Source organism: Geotrypetes seraphini, chromosome 2, assembly GCF_902459505.1.
Source record: "Geotrypetes seraphini chromosome 2, aGeoSer1.1, whole genome shotgun sequence".
Taxonomy (NCBI): domain Eukaryota; kingdom Metazoa; phylum Chordata; class Amphibia; order Gymnophiona; family Dermophiidae; genus Geotrypetes; species Geotrypetes seraphini.
The window spans coordinates 344,865,634-344,885,021 of record NC_047085.1 but is presented as its reverse complement, the minus strand read 5'-3'; the positions used below and the strand labels follow the sequence as shown (position 1 = coordinate 344,885,021).

General features: G+C 40.6%; 1 protein-coding gene across 1 annotated transcript in view; it reads left to right on the top strand.

Annotated features, from left to right (window-relative positions):
• Positions 1–19,388, top strand: part of EZH2 (enhancer of zeste 2 polycomb repressive complex 2 subunit) — a 378,737-nt gene that overhangs the window by 335,475 nt on the left and 23,874 nt on the right. Inside the window, 1 exon segment of the mRNA XM_033930316.1 lies at positions 13,271–13,366. Coding sequence (XP_033786207.1) covers positions 13,271–13,366 — 96 coding nt within the window.

Below are 19,388 nucleotides of genomic sequence, written 5' to 3'. Positions count from 1 at the left end.
ACTTCTGGATGCCATCTAGCCATAGCCCCGAGTTTAGTGTGCCATGGCTTTACATAAGAACTTATAAATAGCCTTACTGTGTCAGACCAATGGTCCATCAAGCCCAGTAGCCCATTCTCACAGTGGCCAATCTAAGTCACTAGTACCTGGCTAAAACCCAAAGAGTAGCAACATTCCATGCTACTGATCCAGGGCAAGCAGTGATCTCACCCATATCTTTCTCAATATCAGACTATGGACTTTTCCTTCAGGAAATTGTCCAAACTTTTCTTAAAACCAGTTTGTGGGACTTCTTTACCACATGGTAAGCTGATGGCTTCCTCTATCCTGAATATTTTGGCCTGCTAGGAATGTTGTAAATTTAAAGACAACTTCAGTTCCTCTTGTCACCACACTTACCGTAGCATCTTTCTATTACAAAAATTATCTCAGTGGTGAAGGGCCCAGTCATAATTTACTAGGGTAATTCTTCTTTTTCTAGGAAATGCTGATCAGTTTAAGTGGGGCAGACAGTATGCAGGCTTTGAGTGCCAGCCCCATAGCAGTTGACCCAGTTCTTTTAGCTTAGTGTGTGATGAGGACAACAGCAGTATTGTAGGCCCAGGATTTGTGGTCTTCTCGCCTATCTCATATTTAGAGGGCCTTGATCCCAATTCAGGAATTGTATGTTGGGAACAATGGTGATACCAACTCTAATCTAATATTTGTGTGTCGCACATACCTAAACAGGCTCTAGGCGACTTGAGGAGAGGAAAGGAAGAGGGTAGGGTGGAGGAAGGAGTGGAAGGGGGACAGGAAATATAAAACTTAGGCGAACTAAGTAAAGGTCAGGTGTTTAAGATGATCCTAGAAGAATTAGTTGTCGAAGAGCGAAGTTTTCAGTTTCTTTCGGAATAGGGTGTGGTTGGTTTCAGTTCTAATAGTCTCTGCGAGATCATTCCAGATTTTGACTCCGAGGAAGGTGAACATGGACTGGAAGATTCTTTTGTACTTGAGATTGTTTTGTCGAGGGGAAGTTCAATTGGATCCTGTTGAGAATTCTACGTGAGTTGGGCCATGCACCAGTTTAGAGTTTGATGAGTGGGACTGCTGAGTTGCCGTAGATAATGTGATGCATGATACTGGCTGTTTTGATTTTTATACGAGCTGTGATGGGTAGCCTGTGGAGTTGTTTGTGATAGGTTGAGATGGAGTCGTATTTTTTCAGACCGAAGATGAGTCTTACTGCAGTGTTTTGGATAAGTTTTATTTTGTGGGTGAGGGTGGCATTATTCCCAGGTAGGCGGAGTTGCAGTAATCCAGTTGGGATAGAATCATCATCTGGACAATGGAGGCAAAGTGGTGCTGGTGGAAGTACGGCCTGATGAGTCATAGTTGTTTCATGGTGTGTTTGAGACCCCCTTGGTAGGAAGGCCACTGATTTGGGGCTTTGGTACATTGTGAGAGTGGTTGGTTCAGGTTGTTTTCTGCTATTCTTTGCATACTATTTCCTAAGCAAACTTTTTGTGGCCACTAGAATTCCCCCCTCTTGGTACAGGTTTCCCTACAATTCTTGTCCCCAAGCTTTATTCATGTTGGAGCCAGGCTTACTTATCCATAAAGCATCTTCTGAGAGGCACTTTCTCTTTATCTATGCTAGCAGGTTCCCAAGCATTTCCAGTTTTCTCTTTCCTAGTGGGCAGCCCCTGCTCCCAAGAAGCTCTGCTAGGCATTGGAGTTGGAACAGGATGAGGTAGATTCTTTGAGAAGTCCACATTCAGTCAGTTACATAGGAGGAGCTTGGAGGCTCAATGAACAAAGATAGTGGAGGGGGGGGGGGGGGTTTGAAAGATTCCTTCTGTGGAAGGGTAGAATTCATCGGTGGCCAGACTTTTTTAAACAAAGTAAACTGTCCTGATTATGTAAGCTATAGTTCCATTAAAAATTTCAGATCATCAAGTGTAAGAATGATGATCCTCAGAAGACCCCATTTTAGTACAAATATAATAATAATAATAATAATAATTTTATTTTTCTATACCACCATAATCTTGCGACTTCTAGGCGGTTCACAGTGAAGAATAGCTGTACAATTAGCGATTACAACATACAGATGGAAAAGAGGTCACAGAGCGGCCTGTGATTACATGGTGCAGATTAGTAAGAAGAATGATATACATAGGTTACAATATAGTTTTAACATGTTACAATAGAAATGTTGTAAAACCAGCGAATAGCAGAATACAAATGGAGAAGAAGCCATTGAGCAGTTAGAGAATACGAAGTACAAAATACCGTTAGAGGGAAAAAAGTGGATTCAGTATGATGAGCGGCAACTTTAAAAAAGGGGGGAGGAAGACTGGCTATGAAATAAATTTGTTGAACAGGGTGGTCTTTAATTCTTTCCGAAAAGCGACATATGTCAACCTGGCGCCATCAATGAAGTAGCCTAACCAAGTTTGCTGCCTACCAGCTTGAAACTTGAATGTTCTGTCTAGAAAGGTTCGGTATCTGCAGCCTGTAATCTTCGGGTAGGCAAAGAGGTTGTGGTTTCTGGTTATCCTTGTGGGGGAGAAAAGTTCGAAATGAGGTAGTAAATAGTTGGGGGCCACTCTTGCTGTTGAGTTTCTTCTGAAATAGTCTTGTGAGACTCCCAATCTCATCCTGCAGTTTAGAGTTTTGTGGCTTGAGTCCTGTTATGCTGGGTCTAGCAACTGATGAAGGGGGCAGGGGAAAGGATTAACTCTGGCTTCAGAAAGGTAGCCAGTTTAAAATTCAGGGCATTGAGGGGCGGAGCTTGGCTGCTGATAGGAATGGACGTGTGATCTGTTGCTCTCCCTCCCTGCACTATTGAAAGCTTCTATACTTAAGAATTTTCCCTTTCTGATGTGGTTTTTTTCTTATCAATTGGAAGAATAACACTATGGCATCAAGAAAACAGACAAAATTAGAGACTGCCTTTGCGGCCATGGGTGGAGGAGCAAAGAGACCCAAACAGGATCCTCCAACTCCATCTAAGGTGCCATTACCAGTGGAACAGGGAGAAAACAATGATCCTGTCATGGTGTAGTTAAATTATCTATATGCTCCACTAGAATGACCAGTTTGAACAAAGAGTTTCAGGTGTGGAAGATGAATTAGTTAAAGTAACAGCTGACAGGAAAATAATTTCTCGCCTTGAAAAGGAACTAGAAGATGCAAATAATTACAGCAGGAGAAACAACATCCGACTGTTAGGTCTCCCAGAGTGAGTGGAAGGTACTAAAATAACTCAATTCATAGAAGATTTCTTACCTAAAGTATTATTAATTAAATTCTCCTTTCCACTGGAGATTGAAAGGGCACATCGTGTTCCAGCACACAGATCAAACAAACAGAGGGTTCCAAGACCAGTGATTATAAAACTTTTAAGGTATCAGCAAACGCTTCAGGTCTTGAATACAGCGAAGCAAATAAAATCCCTTAACTGGCAGGAAAGTAAAATTTAAATTCTTCCTGATTTTGCAAAGCGTACTGCCTCTGTGAAGAAAGAATTTCTGCTTTTGCGTCCCCAGCTCAGACAGATGGGAGCGAAATTTGGACTGTTTTATCTAGCAATTATGAGAATGACGATTAACAACAAGACAATGAACTATGAAAACCCAAAAGAATTGCAGGACTTTATTACTAAACAGAATGAACAGATGATCTGAGGAGAGAGTTGTGTGGAGGAGTTCTCCTTGATTGGTGTTATTATGAATGATATAATTTAGAGGGTAATTTGCTTCACAAAGAGAGAGGTAAGAGTGGTTAGTGTTATTTTATTACTGACAGTTGGATTTAGAATCCATTGAAAACAAAATTACTTAACTGCCTCTGGTTTGACTTACGGGATTCCTTGCTGCTGTTTTCTATTGGAATGTCCAGCTGCTTCCTGATTGGTGAATGTCACTTTGATATTTACAGCTCTGCATCAAATAAGATCCTGGCTCTGATTGCCTTTGGCTTCCTCTCTCTGGAGGTCCCGCCCTCTTCTGTTGTAATGTTTTATGACCTCTTAGTCCTGCCTTTTCCCTTTGGATGTAGTTCCTGTTTCTGATGGAAGCTTGCATCGATGAAGGGGGAGCCAAGAATCGTTTACACAGACCAATAGACTCGACACGATCGTGTTTCGGCCAAAATGGGCCTGCCTTAGGAGTCTAAAATAAAGCATGTATTGAAAAGATAGTCATACCAGCACCCTCCAAAGTATAAACATAAAGAAAAAATAAATATAATCATATATATCATAAATAGCTCGTGAATATCAAAATATGCAGACATGAATAAACATTAAGAAACTACATTCTTTATTTTTACTCAAATCTAAGCCTTGATCTATATAATGAAATTAAAAGGGTCTCAGCCAAGCCCCATTCGAGCCACTGAAGGAAGAGTTGCTGATGGATTTGATGCTCAAAACTGGTTTTCTTGTGGCTGTGATCTCGGCTAGACAGGTTTTAGAACTCCAGGCTCTTTCTTGTAGGGAGCCTTTCCTTAAAATTGCACCATTTCTTCCTTCCTGCTAAAGGTGGTTTTGGCATTTCATCTCAATCAGGAAGTTCGATTACCAGTGTTCCAGTCCACAGGTTCCAAGAAACAGCACTGCATTTTAAAGAAGTTGAATGTAAGAACAGTCCTTCTTAGATATCTGGAGGTCACCAACAAGTTTAGGCTCGCTGAGTATTCCAGCCAGACGAAGTGCACCAGTTTCCAAGGCCACAAGGTCCAGTGGATCTGGAGGGCCATTTCCTCTGCATACATTGTTTGTGGGAAACAGTCCCCTGTCACCATGAAGGCACATTCGACCAGAGGTGTGGCTTCATCATGGGCTAAAGCTAGGGCAGTCTCCCCTGAGGAGATTTGTAGGGTGGCAACTTGGTCTACTTTGCGTACATTTGCTAAGTATTACAGAGTGGATGTGGTGGCTAAGAAGGATTCTGCCTTTGGGTCCTCAGTGCTATGTGCTGGCGCAGTCATCCTGCCCTAGATTCCTGGGACTGCTTTTGTATATCCTGCTTGTCCAGAATGATGCACCTATTGTACTGGAAAAAGAGATTAGGTTCTTACCTTGCTAATATCTTTTCTAGTAGATAGGTGTGCCATTCTGGACCCCTGCCCTGTCATTTATTTCCTGCGCCTGCCTACTGTGTCATTAAGAATGTTTTTCTCCAAGTCTGTCCCTTGGAGGCCAGACAGCCCTTTGGGCCATGAAGAGTAGTCTATTAATAGTATACTTTGGGTTATTATTTGAACTCCTTTAATGCTTCTGCTGGCATATTTGTTGCTCTATTTGAATGCTCATAGTTCTTATGTTACTCTGTTTGAGCAGGACAGATTATTATAGTTAAGGAAGTTCTCCTATATCCCTACTTCACCTAATTTCAGTAGAGCTTTGCTTGCTTGTGGACGAATTGTAGGTGGCAGTAGAGCTCTCAGCGAAGTAAGAGGGATACAAAAAAATTTGGAGTGGATTCCTTCTGCAAAGGCTCGCAGCCATGGGGAGATTACCTCATTGTCCAGAATGACAAACCTATCTACTAGAAAATATATTAGCAAAGTAAGAAACTAATCTTTTTTTACAGTTTGATAGTAAGCACCCAGTGCATTTGAAAACAAGTATATCTTTTACCCAATTTTTGAGGTGTTGCATATGTAGTACCAATGAGGTATATTTGAAAGAAGCATTAGTGTAAGAGTCACGTTTTATGGAATGCCATTTAAAGTGTGATTAAAAGAGCTAAGAAGAGAGAGCATTATAATTCATGGGTAGACTTATTACAGTACAGAGAACATAGGGAATCTGGACATTATTCCCTGTGTTTTGAAACAAACAAAATCTTCTATGTATATTTCAAAAATCTTTAAGAAACATTTTGCTTTTTTGAAAACATTGCCTTGTTTTGAATCTAAAAGATTTGTGTTAGCCTTTTCTCAGAACACAAGTCTAGGAAATATTTTATGTCAAACATCTAAAGAGAATTTTTAAATACCCCTATAATGAGAATAGGTGGTCATCAACCTTGTACTATGTCATCAACCTTATACAATGTACTATGTGCAATTTCATGGTTACTACTACTTTATTTCAGCACCTCTGATGAGGGAAAATATTCCCTTTAAGGACGGCAATGGAAATCTGTTCCTTGCCATTTTATAATCATTTTAGCTTATTTTTCATTATTCTAGATTATTTATATTTTGTTCCCCTTCCTTTTGTTTTTGTTCCCTCTTCCCCTCTCTTTTTCTTTATATAAATTGTATTTCTACCCATTTCCATCCTTGTTTGTAGCATTGTTTGTAGCATTGTTTGTTATTGTAGCAATAAAGGTTTGTTCATTCATATTCTAATTAGAGATCCTCTGTGGTCATACCACACTTTTTTTAAAATCCATCACAGTTTCTTGCATTCCAGGCATCCACTATCCTCTCCATGAAAAAGAATTTCCTAACATTACTCTTAAGTCTACCACCCCTCAACCTCAATTTATGTCCTCTAGTTTTATCAATTTATTTTCTCTGGAAAAGATTTGGTCCTGTATTAATACTTTTCAAATATTTAAATGTCTGTATAATATCACATCTGTCCCTCCTCTCCTCCAGAGTATACATGTTGAGGTCTTCTAGTCTCTTCTCATACTTTTTCTGATGCAAACCCCCTACCATTTTCATCATTTTCTTCTGGATCACTTTAAGTCTTCATATATTCTTGGCCAGATACGACCTCCAAAACTGAACACAGTACTCCAAGTGGGGCCTCACCAATGACTTGTACAGGAGCATCGTCACCTCCTTTCTTCTGCTGCTTACCCCCTCCATCCTTCTCCTGGCTACAGCATCCGCCTTGTCACACTGCTTCATTGACTTCAGATCCTTAGTCATTATCACCACAAGGTCCCTCTCTCCGTCCATGCAAATCAGCCTCTCACCTCCCAGCATATAACATCTCCCTCAGATTTCTATTCCCCAAATGCATCACTCTGCATTTCTTTGCATTGAATTTTAGTTGCCAGACAGACCATTCTTTCAACTTTTGCAGATCCTTTTTCATGTTTTCCACTCCCTCCGGAGTGTCCACTCTGTTACCAATCTTAGTATCATCTGCAAAAAGGCAAACCTTTCCTTCAAACCCATTAGCAATATTGCTCACAAACATATTGAACAGAATTGGCTCCAGCACTGATTCTTGAGGCACTCTACTACTCACCTTTTCTTCCTCCGAGCAAATTCCACTAACCACCACCACCCTCTGACGTATGTCCGTCAACCACTTTCTAATCCAGTTCACCACTTCAGGTCCTAACTTCAGCAGGTCAAGTTAGTTCAAAAGCCTACTATGAGGAACCATGTCAAAGGCTTTGCTGAAATCTAAATAAATTATTTATCCTTGGACAAGCAGGCAGCATATCCTCACATGTGGGTGACATCACCAACGGAGCCCCAGTATGGACACTTTAAGACTTCAGACGGACCCCCGCATCGCCATTTTAAGACTTCAGAAAGTTTGCGATATCCCGCACTGCGCATGTGCGTGTGCCTTCCCGCCCGCTCAGTTCTTAGTTTTCCGTGAAGCTAAGAAGTCGCGTTTTCAACGTTAGTTGAATTATTTTCTTGCCTTCCTGCTCATGTGTCTGTTATTTCTTTTTCTTTATTTTCTTCTTAGTTTAGAAAAAAAAAAAAGTTATATATTTTTTTGCCATCTGCGGGTTTTTGGTCCAGCAGGGCCTTGTCGGCCTCAGCCATCGAGTTCAATTTGGCTGAGGAGGTCTTCCCATCCATGTCACGCTGGTGTTCTCGCAGTATTTTGCTTACGGACCCTCATAGCTGGTGCCTGCAGTGTTTGGGTCCCGAACACTATGTTCAAACATGTAAGCGCTGCTCTTCCTTACTAAAACAAACCATCAAAAATCATATTCTCCAACAGGAGAAACTCTTCGGTGTCGGCATGGAAGGAGATGCACCATCGACACCGTCCACATCGAAGTTACCGGTATGGAAGACTTCGACACCGCTAGAGACACCAGCATCAACACTGGTGTCGCAACACATCACGCCCTCAGGTAAGCTGGCTAAGAAGCCATCCCCTTCCCCATCAGATATGCAGGTCACAAAGGCATCGAGCCAATTCATGCCAAGCGCAAGTCCCTACAGATACTAGTTCCTTTATTGAGGAGTGCTTCAACATCGTTATCATCCTCATCAGAACGTGTCGCAGCACCTGTGTTACCAGCGACAAGACCTCAAATACCAATGCTTTACTTGAGGCAAAAGCTTGATGCTTTGCTTTGAGAGGAGCTCAGGGACCAGTTTCACTTACTGCTCCCGACACTGGCTTCTCCTGTAACGGTCCAGCCTGAGCATAACATTGCCAGGACCCCCAACTAACTAAAACTAAACTAAATCTTGGGTTTATATACCGCATCATCTCCACAGGTGGAGCTCGACACGGTTTACATAGATAGGAAGTAGCGGAACTCCAGTGGGATTGTAGAAGTAAGTAAGAGAGAGGTTAGGTGTGATAATAATAGGGAGGGGACGGGTTACGTTTTGGAGAAGAGCCAAGTCTTCAGAAGCTTACGGAATGGTAGAAGGGGGCTCAGGTTGCGGAGAGGGGAGGGGAGACTATTCCAGAGAGGGGAGGGGAGACACCATTGATGCTTCATCAGTGCGTCACAGGGAATCAACCCATCGTTCCAGCTCTGTCACTCCAGTACTGAAGCATCGGTGTTCCAAGCATTGATCTCCATCTCTTCTACGCCATTCGTCCTCTTCCAGGCATTGTGACAGGAGCCCTGTCAAATTGGGTAAGGTGTCTCGAAAGAGAAAACATTCTGAGACCCTACCACCAGAACAGCACCGGTCAAAGCAATGCTCTCCACTCTGCTTCTCTGATTTGCAAGAAGACTCCAACCCAGATCCGTCTCCATCTTCTACCAATGCTGATGACTCTCCAGTATTGAACTCTCCCAGACTTTCTCCAGCTAGAGCTACTTCTCCCACCGAAAAACTCTCCTTCACTAAATTTATATGGCAAATAGGAAAGAATCTTTTGGTGCAATTGGAAGCTGTCTCTAAGTATAGTAAGGAGTATCTTGAAACTCTGGACTATGATCACCCTCCAAAGGAAATGCTGAAGCTCCCTTTGCATGGGATCTTAAGAGAAACTCTCGGTACCTGTGACTCCTAGGAAACTGGAGTCTCTTTACAAGATAATTTCTGTCCCAGAATTTGATAAACCTCAACTCCCTCATCAATCCCTGCTTGTAGAGTCTACCTTAAAGAAGTCTGCTTCAGCAAATGTGTATGCGTCAGTCCCTCCTGGTAGAGAGGGATGCACTATGGATAAGCTTGGTCGGAGACTTTACCAAAATTCCAGGTTGGCTAACAGAGCTGTCAACTATAACTACTTGAAGCACCTTATGAAGCAGTTTCCTGCATATCACAAATACATTCCTGCCCATAAGTTGAAGGGTTTTCAACAACTTGTCGGTACTGTGCTTCAAGTGAGGAAGTATATGGTGTGCTCGGCCTATGACATCTTTGAACTCATCTCCAGAGCCTCTTACATGTCTGTAGCCATGAGGAGACTAGCATGGCTTAGAGTTTCTTACATGGATGTGAACCATCAGGACAGACTAGCCAAAGTGCCTTGCTTGGGGGACAAGCTTTTTGGTGATACGGCGGATTCTGCAACTCAAAAGCTTTCGGCTCATGAAACTCGATAGGACACCTTGGTTAAATCCAAGGAAAAACCAGCACCATCGAGACCTTTCAAGCCTGCTTCATTGTATCAGAGGTGCTTTTCAGCCAAGGCCTCAGCTCCAGTTTGACCTCAGCAAAAGAAGCAGAAACAAAACGTCCTTCAAAGACCCAACCTGCTGCTCCTGCCAAATCAACACAGTCTTTTTGACATGTTACTGGAGAGCATAGCCTGAATCCCCTTAAGTCAAACTCTTCCTCAACCAATCGGAGGGTGCCTTCAGCTTTACATCCATCAAGCTCTGCCCTTCCTCCAGATCATCCTCCAAGAGAGTCTGCTTTCAACCCTTGCCAGTCCTCTCTTCTTCTTTGGGAGGTTCAATCCCTTCTCCTCAATGCCATTGAAGAAGTTCCTGTAGATCAACAAAACCAAGTGTTTTACTCCCACTATTTTCTAGTGCCGAAGAAGATGGGAAGTCTGCGATCAGATCTCAGAGCCCTCAACAAGTTTCTGGTCAGAGAAAGATTTTGAATGCTCTCTCTAGCCATTCTATATCCCCTCTTGGCTCACAATGATTGGTTATGCTCTCTGGATCTCAAGGAAGCCTACACTCATATCCCAATTCACCAGGCTTCCCGAATGTATCTCAGATTTCAAGTGGCTTGTTACCACTATCAGTACAAGGTCCTACCATTTGGCCCGGCATCTTCTCCCGGAGTCTTCACGAAGTGTCTGGTTGAAGTAGCAGTGGCCTTGATCCCAGGGTCTTCAGGTCATTCCCTATCTAGACAACAGGCTCATCAAAGCCCTTTCTTGTCAAGAGGTTGTTCTAGCAACAAACCCGCACCATCTTTTTTTCTCCAGAACTTGGGATTCGAGATCAACTTCCCCAAGTCACAGCTTCTTCCGTTTCAAAAGCTTCAATTTATAGGCGAACTTCTCGACACTACTCAAATGAGAGCCTTCCTTTCTCAAAATCATCAGGATGCTCTGATTCAGCTTTGCCATCAGGTGGACCAGCTCCAATCTATATCAACCAGGCAAATGGTGGTTATTCTGAGCCATATAGCAACTACGGTCCATGTGACTCCTCTGGCGAGGCTCCATCTCAGACCACCTCAATAGGTCCTAGCTTCTCAATGGTCCCAAGCGACAAATTCTGTTTCACAACATATTTTTGTGACATCGTCTCTTCGACAGTCACTGCAGTGGTGGATGATTTTCATTCAATCTCTCCAGGGGTCTACTTTTTCACATACCCCCTTATCACAAAGTCTTGACCACAGATATGTCAACTTACGCCTGGGGGGCACATCTGGATGGCCTTCAGACTCAAGGTCATTGATCCACCAGAGAACAGAACTTTCATATCAATCTTCTGGAACTCAGGGTGATTTATTATGCTCTCAAAACTTTCCAGCATCTAATAGTCAATCAAGTCCTCTTGCTTTGCATGGACAATCAGGTAGAAATGTACTATTTAAACAAACAAGGGGGCACAAGGGTCTCTCCTTCTTTGCCAGGAGACTCAAAAGATTTGTTTTGTGTTTTGTTTGTTTATTTATCCCCGCCCTTATCCGGGGCGAGTTACACATTTGCATACAAAATACAACAGTACAGTTTACATTCAATACACATCAACAGAAACATCATCATAAAGCAAATACATACAAGATATAGAAATACATAAACCATGCAAGTCGCTTCAACAACAAACATCATTGTAGCCTAAAAAGCTGGCCAGATCGTAAAGTACATCAAAATATAAAATTGCATGTCACATATAAGTTACCTTCTAAAACAGACCAGACCATAAAATACATTTGTTGACCAGCACACTGCACTCAACAGTCACCACTCATCCTCCCTCAGCCAATCTCAAACCCTATCAGCCTCTTTTACAAAGCCGTGCTAGCGGCCCTGAAGCCCATAGAGATTTAAAGGGCTTCGAGGCTGTTGCCACTCAGCAGCCGCTAGCGCGGCTTTGTAAAAGAGGCTTTATATTTCATCCTACGGAAATGTCTTTTAAGTACTTTCTTAATAGTTCAGTAAATTTTGCTGCTAACGAATATATTCTGGGAGTTTGTTCCATTCCTTTGGACCGATACAATGGAAAACACGATTCCTAGATGATGAAAGTCTTAAGTCCCATACAGAGGGAACAGACAAATCCCCATGATCAGTGGACCGAAGCAATTGAAATGGCTCACGTAGCAAGATGCTCTGGACCAGGTGTTTGGGAGCCATCTTCTGTAAGCACATGAAGGCATTTACCAGATTTGGTTTGCAGGGCTGCTCTAATTCTTTACCTCTACAGATATTTATGCACTAAAATCCTGATTATCCAGCAAATTACACAAATATATATTATTTTCTTCTTCCCTCGCTCTGGTCTTTTGTTAACTATCTTTTAAAGGTTTTCATTATGTTTACTTATATATAATGTATATACTCAAATATAAATCAATCAGAATATAAGTCAAGACCCCTGTTTCCCCCCCCCCCAAAAGAAGGAAAAATGGTTGACTCGAATATAAGTTGGGGGCTTAATATTCAAGTGCCATGCCCTACCAGGATCTGCACCCAGTGTCCCCTCAATCACGTCCTCCCTTGCAAGGTTCTGCATTCAACCCACCCTCCCTGCCAGGCTCTGAATACTGTTCCCCCTTCCCTGCCAGGCTCTGAACACTGTCCCACCTTCCTTCCCTGTACCCTCTTCCCCCCTAAAAATTTCCAACCTCATCAGTGATATCACAATGGCTTGATTGTCCCGTACTCCCCTCTGCCCTTTAACCTAGCTAGCAGTGATAGCTAGCACATGGTTCAATACCATGCACTAGCTATCAGGATTGGTGATGGTGCAGTTGAACGTACCATCACCTAAAAAAGAGGCAACAACTGCAGCTGTGCTACCAGCAGCCTGGTAGTGCAAGGCACTGTCAGGATAGGTGCTGTGGCAATTCTCCTCCCCCAATCACCCCAATCACAAATGCTAACCCCCGACAGCACCCAATCCCTACCCCACACCTCCCAATCCAAACAAATTCCCTTCCACCAACAGCCCCTTAACTTAAACCACCTAGTAGTGGTAGGCCGGGACAGAAGGGATCGCTCCCATCTCCTGCCACGGCCGACACTAATAATTACCACCCTTCCTCCTTCCCTCCCTCGCGTACCTAGTTCCCTGGTTGTTCAGCATGAATGTGCTGAAATCCTCTTTTTAAAGGTAGTAGCCAGCGGTGCACCCAGGCCAGCATGCAGGAGCGAGCTTTTCGTGCTCCTGGCCGGCCCTGTACCACTCATTGATAGGCTGCCACAAGTTCTCATGGGATTGTGCTTAATAAATATTAGCTAAAAAGTGCACTTATCTTAAAACTTCTTCTAAAGTGCCTTATAAAAGGGGCCTAAAATGAGGAAAAAAGAAATGACAAATGCTAAAATCTCAGGTACTACTGTCAGTCTTATGAGGTGCATACTTATGTATAAGCATATCTACAATTCTCATATGTGTATGTAAGTAGAGAGATACAGATATAATTTTATTATTACTGTTTATATTTTCCTCTTTTATAGCACTTGCTATTGGCACCTTCTGATGTGGCAGGCTGGGGAATTTTTATCAAAGACCCTGTGCAAAAGAATGAATTCATTTCCGAATACTGTGGTGAGGTGAGCAAGCTTACACCTGTGATTCTATGAACATCATGCCTGCATTTTTTTTGTTTGTTATAAACCTCATTCTTCCTCTTTTTCCCTTCCTCATACCATATAGTTTGATTGGTACAGAATTAATAGCAACCATTTAAAAGAGGGTGGAGTCTTGACTGGAAGATTTGTCAGCTACTCAGTCGCTTTCTTCCTTAGGCCTCTGTGCATTGCAGGGTCTGCTTGAGTGTAATTTATCCTACTACAGAGAATATCTCTAGAAATGAGTTGAAATGAAGCCCCATCTCTAAGACTTAACTCTTAGCACTACCCATATTTATTTATTTAATTTTTTATACCATTCTCCCAGGGGAGCTCAGAACGGTTTACATTAATTTATTCAGATACTCAAGCATTTTTCCCTTTCTCCCTGTCTGTTCCTATGGGCTTACAATCTATCTAATTTACCTGGAGCATTGGGGGGATTAAGGGCTCCTTTTACTAAGGTGCGTTAGAGCTTTAGTGCGCGCTATAATTCCACGCGCACTAGATGCTAATGCAGTGAGCTGGCATTAGTTCTAGCCGTGTAGAATGGGGTTAGTATGTGCTAATCTGCTGCATGCGCTAAAAACGTAGCGCACCTTAGTAAAAGGAGCCCTAAGTGACTTGCTCAATTCTTAAAAACTCTAATAAAGGTCATTTAATGTATTACCGCAGCTGCAAAGTTAATATAAGAAGGAAAAAACCCCGTCTTCAGACAGATGAAATCTTGCTGAAAGACTAGATAGGGTAAGCACATCATCGGCTTATAAAAAAAAACCTTAAACAGCGTTATTGAATGCTTGTTAAATTTTTAAATCAAAGTGATTAATGTAAGCTTTTTAAGAGTTGAGTTGGTACCGTGTTTTTGCTCCATAAGACACACCCCAGATTTAGAGGAAGAAAACAAGAAAAAAAAACATTCTGAACCAAATTCTCCCTGCCAGGCTCTGCACCTAACCCCACACTCCTTGCCAAGCTCTGCACCCTGTCCCCCCTTCCTGCCAGGCTCTACCCTGTCCCCCCTCTGGTGGTCTAGTGGTAGGCCGGGACACGGCAGACAGGCAGGCCTCCCCCTCCAGGCCTCTCCGCAGGCAGGTAGGCAGGCCCAGCTTCTCCCTGCTCCTTATGTTTAATTCAGCAGGGAAGGCAGCCCCCCCCCCCCCCACCATTACCTTTTTTTTTTTTTTTACTCATTCTGTCACCCTCCCTTGCTAGATGCGGCTGCCTGCCTGATCCCGGAAAGCAGTGATAGCTGACGCAGCTCGTGGCTGGAGTCCTCTTCTTTTCTCTTGCAGCGGAGCAGCGCACAGTTGCTGCCTGTCTGGTCCCACGCCACTTCCCGCAAATAGTCTCGCAGGAAGTGGTGCGAGACCAGGCAGGCAGCCCTGTGCGCCGCTCCGCTGCAAGGGAAAAGAAGAGGAGTCGAGCCATGTCAGCTATCACTGCTTGCCGGGATCAGGCAGGCAGCCGCGTCTAGCAAGGGAAGGTGACAGAATGAAAAAAACAAGGTAACCGGGTGGGGGGAGGGGCTGCCTGCCTGCCTGCAAGGGAAAGAAGAGGATTCGAGCCACATCAGCTGTCACTGCTTGCCGGGACTAGGCAGGCAGCCGCGTCTAGCGAGGGAGGGTGACAATGAAAAAAAGGTAGGGGTGGGGGTGGGTATTCACTTCATGAGACGCACCCTTATTTCCATCCCCGTTTTTGGGGTGGAAAAAGTCTCTTATGGAGCAAAAAATATGGTATATATTTTTTGTATCGAAGAAAACCCACTCTCCTGCATTTGTTTGATGGGATTAAGTGACTTGCCCAGGGTCACAAGAAGCAGTGTGGGTTTGAACCCCCATCCTCGGTGCTGAGGCTGTAGCTGTAACCACTGTGCCACACTCTCTCCTCTATTCTTCCATTGCTTTCCATCTATTACTACCTACATTTTCCAAGAGTTCGAGCTTGAGGTGTTTTTGGTGTAGCTAAGCCTCTGGCTTTCAGTTTCTAATGTTACACTGATACTGCTAAGCCAAAGGGTCAACCCATTGTTTTTCTTAAGAAATGAAATGGAGAACATGAAAGTTTTATTTATGCTTGACTTTTTGTGTATTAAGATTACTTTCATGGGAAATGAGATCCTTCCCTATGACCCCCTAATACAGTGGTTCTCAACCTTGGGTTGGTTTGTTTTTTTTGCAGCACACTGTAAAGCACATGAAAGTTTTTCCAGCACACTTAGTGCACAAAATTAAAAATATTAACTAAAAGATAAATGGGAACAAGACACTTTACAGGCTCTTTTAAAAGCAAAGGGTAAATATAATGAATTATCTTCAAAATTTATTTTCTTAGCAAACCTGGTATTATGGAAATTCTAATAGGGCGGGAAGATTACTGGCAAATTATCTTAAAGCAAAGAAAAGAAGAACAAAAATTATAGCAATAAAGGATGAAAAAGGAAATATACACACTCAGGAATTATTTTAAATCAATTTTTACATTTTTATAAAGACTGTATTCTTCCGAGTCTTATAATGATAAAACTCAAGATGGTTTAGAATTTTTAAAACTTATTGATGGTCCGAAAGTTCCTGATCACATAAAAAAAAGTTTAGAAGAGCCTATATCATTAAAAGAATTAGAAACAGCATTGAAGTCTCTTAGAGTTGGATCCGCTCCAGGTGGGGATGGTATTACAGTGGAGTTTTATAAATCATTTCAAACTTCTTTATTACCCCAATTATTAAATTTATATCAGTCTCAATTAAGTAAAGGTTGCATTGCAGGTACTATGGCAGAATCCTTGACTATTGTTTTGCCAAAGCCAAATAAAGATCCTACTTTTGTTTCAAAACTACAGGCCTATTTCTTTAATTAATGTGGATGGAAAATTATTAGCCAAAGCATTGGCGATGCGGTTGGCTAAGGCTCTCCCTTTTATCATTGATATGCATCAAACTGGATTTGTTGCGAACAGACATTCATCTAATAATACCAAATTGGCTTTTCACACATTAAATTTAACAAAAGACATGAATGATCCAGCTTTTATGCTATCTTTGGATGCAGAGAAAGCCTTTGATATAGTGGAATTGGACATTCATGTATCAGGCATTGGAATGGTTTGGTATAGGTTCGGGATTTATACAAATGATTCAAACTTTGTATAGCTCCCCTATGGCAAGATTATATATTAATAATAATTTATCAGAACGTTTCAATTTGCATAGGGGAGTTAGACAGGGTTGTCCATTATCTCCTTTGCTCTTTGATATTGTTTTAGAACCCTTATTATTAGCTATTCAACAAGCAAAGGGGATACAGGGTATTCCCCGTAAAGATTGGGAATATAAAGTCTCTGCATATGCAGATAATATATTACTTCATTTGAGAAATCCAAGAATTACCATTCTGTTTGTTGGAATTGATAGAAAAATTTGGAAAATTCTCAGGATATAAGATAAATTGGAGTAAATCTGAAATTCTTCCACTTAATGTACATTGTACAAGGAGTTTGTTTGATACATTCTCATTTGTATGGAAGGAAGATGGACTAAAATATTTAGGTATTTGGATTAAAAACATAATAGAAGATACGGTGAAAGAGAATAAAAATTTATATTAAAAAAGGTAACAGAAATGTATGAGCAGTGGAATCCTTTGCATTTATATTGGTGGGGAAGTGTTCAAACTGTTAAAATGATGATATTGCCTGTGGTTTGTTATCCAATGGGAATGATACCAGTTTTTTTTCAGGGGTCTTTTTATAAAAAATTGAATTCTATTCTTACAAAATTTGTTTGGCTAGGTATAACTCCTAGAATCACTCTAGTATCTTTACAAAAACCAATTAAGGAGGGCGGGGTAAATTTTCCACACTTGTATAGGTACCATCAAGCTTATATTTTACGTCAAGATATGTATTGGGTCCTCCCTGAGCTCATTGATTACACCCCGGATTGGTTATATTTGGAATGACGACTCATGTTTCCTTTACATCTTTGTCATGTCCTTAGTATCAAGATGCCTAGACTGTATAAAGATAATAGAATTTTAATGGACACATGGAAAACCTTAAGATTTATTAGCAATCTAACAAATATTCCTATTAGTAAATTAACAAATCAAACCATATGGCTAAACCCCAAGATTCAAATTGGTGGATTTAAGATCATCTGGAAGCATTGGATGATTGCAGGTATAAGGACTTTAAATGGTGTTATTTTAAATGGTAAACTACTTGATTTTTCACAGTTGCAGCATAAATATGGTCTTAATAAATCACAAAGTTTTAGATGGTTGCAACTGAAGCAGGCCATTCAGGTAGGGTTCCCTGAATGGAAAAATCTGAATACGCAATATAGTCTGGAATTTCTATGCTTTCAGGCGGACTTTTTGGGACACCAGGCCGCACATTGGTATAAAATTATAAGTGAATCTGTTAAAAAGAAACCCAAAAATGGTCTTAGAGATATTTGGAGCATTGAGATTAAGCATCAAATTTCAGCTTCTCAATGGCCACAAATTTGGTCTTGGAGGATGAGATGTACAGTGTTTGCATCTATGAGACAAACTTGTTTTTTTCTTCTACATAGAGCGTTTTGGACCCAAATTAGAATACAAAAGTTAAATAGTTCAAAGTCTAATAGATGCTGGCACTGTAATCTTGAAGAAGGGACTTTGGATCATCTTTTGTTTTATTATTCCTTTATCTTAGCCTTTTGGAACTCAATTTGGGATCAAGTAAATTGTTTATTGGAAAAGCATGTGACATTATCTTATGATACAGTACTATCAGGTATGTCAATGAGGAAAAAAAGCCAAATATAATCAAATAACAATAAACTTTTATTGATAATGACAGGAGTCGCCATTCAGCACATCACAAGTAATTGGAAAAATTACAGTAGACTCAATTATAATTTCTAGTGAAACTTATTATGTCACATATATAAAATGGAAAGAACAATAGCTATACAACAAGGGAACTATAAGAAATTTAATAAAATTTGGGAGCCATTAACTTATTGTAATGAGTAAACACAATTTTCTATTGAAAATAATAGAGGAATGATGAGAGGGGAGGGTGGTAATTTTATGTATTGTAAGATAAATTAGAAAGATTGTCAAGTGATTTTTTTAATTCTATTGTTTCACTGTTTGTACACTTGATGTAAGATTGAAAATGAATAAAGAATTTAAAAAAAATATTAACTAAACTATGAATAAAAGTAACAAACTTCAGAAAACTATTTTTTTAATAAGTTAAGCATGGTTCTGTAAAACATGAGCTTGATGGTTGTTTTTTTATTTATTAATAGTCATTTGTTACATTAATAACAAATTATAGGCATATAAATTCAAGCAAGAAAAATTATAAATCAAGAATTAAAAAAACCACAAAGAAAAAATCTATTCTTAAATCATCTTATAGTCCATAGCTATTGTTCTTTCCATTTTATAGATGTGACATAATGAGTTCCACCAGAAATTATAATTGAGTCTATTGTAATTTTTCCAATTACTTGTGATATGCTGAATGGCTATACAACAAGGGAATTATAATAATTTTATTAAAATTTAGGAGCCATTAACTTCTTATTGTAATGAGTAGATACAATTTTCTAATGAAATATACACCGTCTAATGTTAGGAAGGGGGAGGTATATATATTAGTATTCATATTGGGAAAATAATAGAGGGAATGATGGGAGGGGAGGGTGGTAATTTTATGTTTTATAAGATAAAATAGAAAGATTGTTAAGTGATATGTTTAATTTTATTGTCATGATGTATGTACACTTGATGTAAGATTGAAAATGAATAAAGTTAAAAAAAAAAAAAAATCTTATAGTCCATATTACTGGGGCTGTCAAGTTCCTAAGAGGACAAGGAAAACTTTTCAAAAGAAAAATCTTAATATTTCGATTGGAACAGGCAAAAACTTTTAAATCACATTTTCTTCAATCACTACATTAGTTGATAAATCTTTCTCTAATATAGGTTTATCTTGCAGAAA